Source organism: Micromys minutus (assembly GCF_963924665.1).
Source record: "Micromys minutus genome assembly, chromosome: 1".
NCBI lineage: Eukaryota > Metazoa > Chordata > Mammalia > Rodentia > Muridae > Micromys > Micromys minutus.
Genome location: NC_137969.1, coordinates 142,786,839 through 142,790,734, shown reverse-complemented (window position 1 = coordinate 142,790,734; position 3,896 = coordinate 142,786,839). Strand labels below are relative to the sequence as shown.

The 3,896-nt window shown below is 44.7% G+C and overlaps 1 protein-coding gene across 1 annotated transcript; it reads left to right on the top strand.

The window, feature by feature from the left end:
- Positions 1-752: 752 nt before the first annotated feature.
- Positions 753-3,273, top strand: LOC308424376 (pre-rRNA 2'-O-ribose RNA methyltransferase FTSJ3-like; the record flags this gene model as incomplete). Its single annotated transcript, XM_080921282.1, is given in 3 exon segments — positions 753-851; positions 855-2,639; positions 2,641-3,273. Coding segments are annotated over 3 exon segments (2,517 nt in total).
- Positions 3,274-3,896: the final 623 nt, after the last annotated feature.

Below are 3,896 nucleotides of genomic sequence, written 5' to 3'. Positions count from 1 at the left end.
GTGTAAGATTTGTTTTAAACTGTACAATGTCTGATTTTTTTTTTTTTGCATAGTTAACACACTACTGAATGTGTCTTTAGATAGCCCTGTCCTGGTGGTATTTTCAATAGCCCCTAACCTTGCCTGGTACAGTCTGGGGTTGTAAATTGGCATGGAAATCTAAAGCAGGTTCCTGTTGGTGCACAGCACAAATTAGTCTTATATGGGGACAGGAATTTGGTTGTGTTTCTTTTGTTTTTATCTTTATTTTCAGTTCTCTCTGATGCAGCTTATGCTAAGATAATTGTAGTTCTGCTAACTGAAGGCCACTCTGTAACTGCAAAACAATTGTTGCTGTTTTGTTAACATTCTGAATGCTTCTAAGCAAATACAATTTTAAAAAGAGAAGATAACACAGACTGAGGAGCACTTAACGGTAGGGTTTGGTTAGCATGCATACGGTCCTGGCTTCAATTCCTAGGACTTCAAATAAATGAAAAATAACAATAACACAATCAGTGTAGAAATTTACATCACCAGTTTGGTCCTCTTTCCTGAAATCAAAATTCAAGAAATGTATTTTTCTCTATAGTCAGTGGGCAGGAAACATTCACAATTGAAATTTAATGATGATGAGCCCAGGAGAAACATTAAGCACCATAAATGCAATTAATTTGTTATAAAATTGAAAACAACTAAAAGGAATTGACATTCTGAAAACCTGTGGAGTTTAGTGTTATCTAACGTCCCGAGTGAGTGATTCCCATCCCGCCATGGGCAAGAAAGGCAAAGTAGGCAAGAGCATGCGGGACAAGTTCTATCACTTGGCCAAGGAGACCGGTTATCGTTCCCGCTCTGCCTTCAAGCTGATCTAGCTCAATCGCCGCTTTCAGTTCCTGCAGAAAGCCCGGGCCTTGTTGGACCTGTGTGCAGCGCCTGGAGGATGGCTGCAGGTGGCTGCCAAAGTTATGCCTGTAACCAGTCTTATTGTAGGCGTGGACCTGGTTCCAATCAAGCCTCTCCCCAATGTGGTGACTCTCCAGGAAGATATTACAACAAAATGCTGTAGGAAGGCACTAAGGAAGGAGCTGAAGACCTGGAAAGTTGATGTTGTGCTCAATGATGGGGTTCCCAATGTGGGGGCTAGTTGGGTCCATGATGATTACTCGCAAGCTCACTTAACTCTGATGGCTCTGCGTTTGGCTTGTGATTTTTTGGCCCGTGGAGGTTGTTTCATAACAAAAGTCTTCCGTTTGAGAGACTATCAACCTCTGCTCTGGATCTTCCAGCAGCTCTTCCACCCGGTCCAGGCCACAAAGCCTCAGGCCTCTCGCTGTGAATCTGCAGAAATCTTTGTAGTTTGCCAAGGATTTCTGGCTCCGGACAAGGTTGATGCTAAGTTCTTCGGTCCCAAGTTTGCCTTTAAGGAAGTTAAAGATCAGGCTAAAACTGTTACTGAGTTGGTGACAAAAAAGAAGCCAAAGGCTGAAGGCTATGCCGAAGGTGATCTCACTCTTTATCACCGAACCTCAGTCACTGACTTCTTGCGAGCTGCCAATCCTGTAGACTTCCTTTCCAAGGCCAGCGAAATCTCAATAGACGATGAAGAGTTGGCGCAGCACCCAGCTACAACTGAAAATATTAGAGTATGCTGTCAGGACATCAAAGTGCTGGGGCGCAAGGAGCTTAGGTCTCTACTGAATTGGAGAACAAAGCTTCAGCAATTTATGGCTAAGAAGCTGAAAGAGCAAGCAAAGGTGCTCGACATCAGCCTCAGCTCAGAAGAAGAAGGTGATGAAGAAGAGTCAGTAGCTGAGACAAAGCAGGCTTCGGAAGAGGAAGAGGAGAAAGAGGAGGAAGAGCAGCTTAACTGGACTTTGGCAGAGATGAAAGCCCAAGAAGTGGCAGAACTAAAGAGAAAGAAGAAGAAATTGCTCCGTGAGCAGAGGAAGCAGGGGGAACGTGTAGAACTGAAGATGGATCTGCCTGATGTTTCCATTGCAGATGAGGGGGAGATAGGCATGTTCTCCCTGCAGACCATCCGTGGTCAGCAGTTGTTAGAGGAAGTAACACAAGGAGACATGAGTGCTGCAGACACTTTTCTGTCTGATCTGCCAAGGGATGACATCTATGTGTCGGATGCTGAGGACGATGATGATGATGATACTTCTCTGGAAAGTGACCTGGATCCAGAAGAGCTGGCAGGAGTCAGGACACACTTGGATCTGAAGAAACAGAAGTGCTTACAGTTTGCTCAAGTAGATGACAATAAAGAGGAAGAAGGAGAGAATCCATTGCTGGTACCACTAGAAGAAAAGGCGGTGCTACAAGAAGAACAAGCTAGCCTGTGGTCCTCCAAGGATGGCTTCAGTGGGATAGAGGATGATGCTGATGAAGCCCAGGAGATCAGTCAGGCACAGCTGCTGTACAAGAGCCGTCAGAAGGAGCAGCAGCCAACAGATCCATATCTACCACCTACTAACTTGAAGGCTGAGAAGAAATCTCCCCAGTGCCAGAATGAGGTCCCTAAGGAGACAGAGACTGCTCTGGGGATACAAGCTGTCACTGACCCTCCAGGGGAGGACAGAGACAACAGCTCAGACAGTGACAGCAGCAGTAGTGAGAATGAAGATAATTGGAAAGTATCCCGTGGTACTAAGGCGAAGCCGTGGTTCTAAGGCAGATGAGGATGGGTTTGAGGTAGTGCCTATTGAGGCCCCAGTGAGATATCGAATTCTGGACCCTGAAGGCCTTGCTCTAGGTGCTGTTATTGCTTCTTCCAAAAAGGCAAAGAGAGACCTTGTGGATAACTCATTCAACCAGTATGCTTTTAACGAAGAAGAGGGAGAACTTCCAGAGTGGTTTGTACAGGAAGAGAAGCAGCATCGGATATGCCAGCTGCCTGTTGATAAAAAGGAAGTGGAACAGTACCGAAAACGCTGGAGGGAAATCAATGCACGGCCCATCAAGAAAGTAGCTGAGGCCAAGGCCAGAAAGAAATGGAGGATGCTGAAGAAACTGGAGCAGACCAAAAAGAAGGCGGAAGCTGTGGTGAACACAGTGGATACCTCAGAACGAGAAAAGGTGGCACAGCTGCGAAGTCTCTACAAGAAGGCTGGACTTGGCAAAGAGAAGCGCCAAGTTACTTACGTTGTAGCCAAAAAAGATGTAGGCTGTAAGGTCCGGTGGCCAGCTGGAGTCAGAGGTCATTTCAAGGTAGTGGACTCCAGGATGAAGAAGGATCGGAGAGCACAACAGCGAAAGCAACAGAGGAAAAAGCACAAGCGAAAGTGAGCAGAGGAGAGACTGAATAGGAACGTGTGGCATGCAGCTCTTCCTGGTGATTGGGAGAGCTGCTGGCCACCTACATAGGTATTCTTCCTCTTTGAAGAATGATTACCATAAAAGCACCAAGGAAGTCATCATGATAGACTTGGGATGCAACTTGGGATGGGGACTAATCTCTTAGGACTTAAGGGGAATTCAGTGTTGCTGGCCTTTGTTGTAGCCCTACATTAAGCATGTGTGGTTCCTTCTCCCACCTTTTTCCAGTATTTGAATAAAAAGATAATAGAATAAAAAAAGAAATTGGCATTCTATTTTATATTTCAGTGGAAGTTGAATGTTAGCCACTAAATACTTTTCAATTAGAAAACACTTCAATAGTCATACTAAAATATAGATTTATAGGTTTTCCTTTTACTTACCTATTGAACTATGAAGAGCAGCAAAACCGATACAAATTTCCCACTAGACTCTCCTAGTCCCTCTTTAGTTGCTAAATAAGTAGACATACCACATACCATTCGGGAAAGGTTAATGGGCTATCAATAAGGTCAACCTCTTGAGTGTAGTTTTGGAGACATTCACAAACTAAAACCATGTCTTTAACTTGGTAGTAATTGTGATATAGGGCT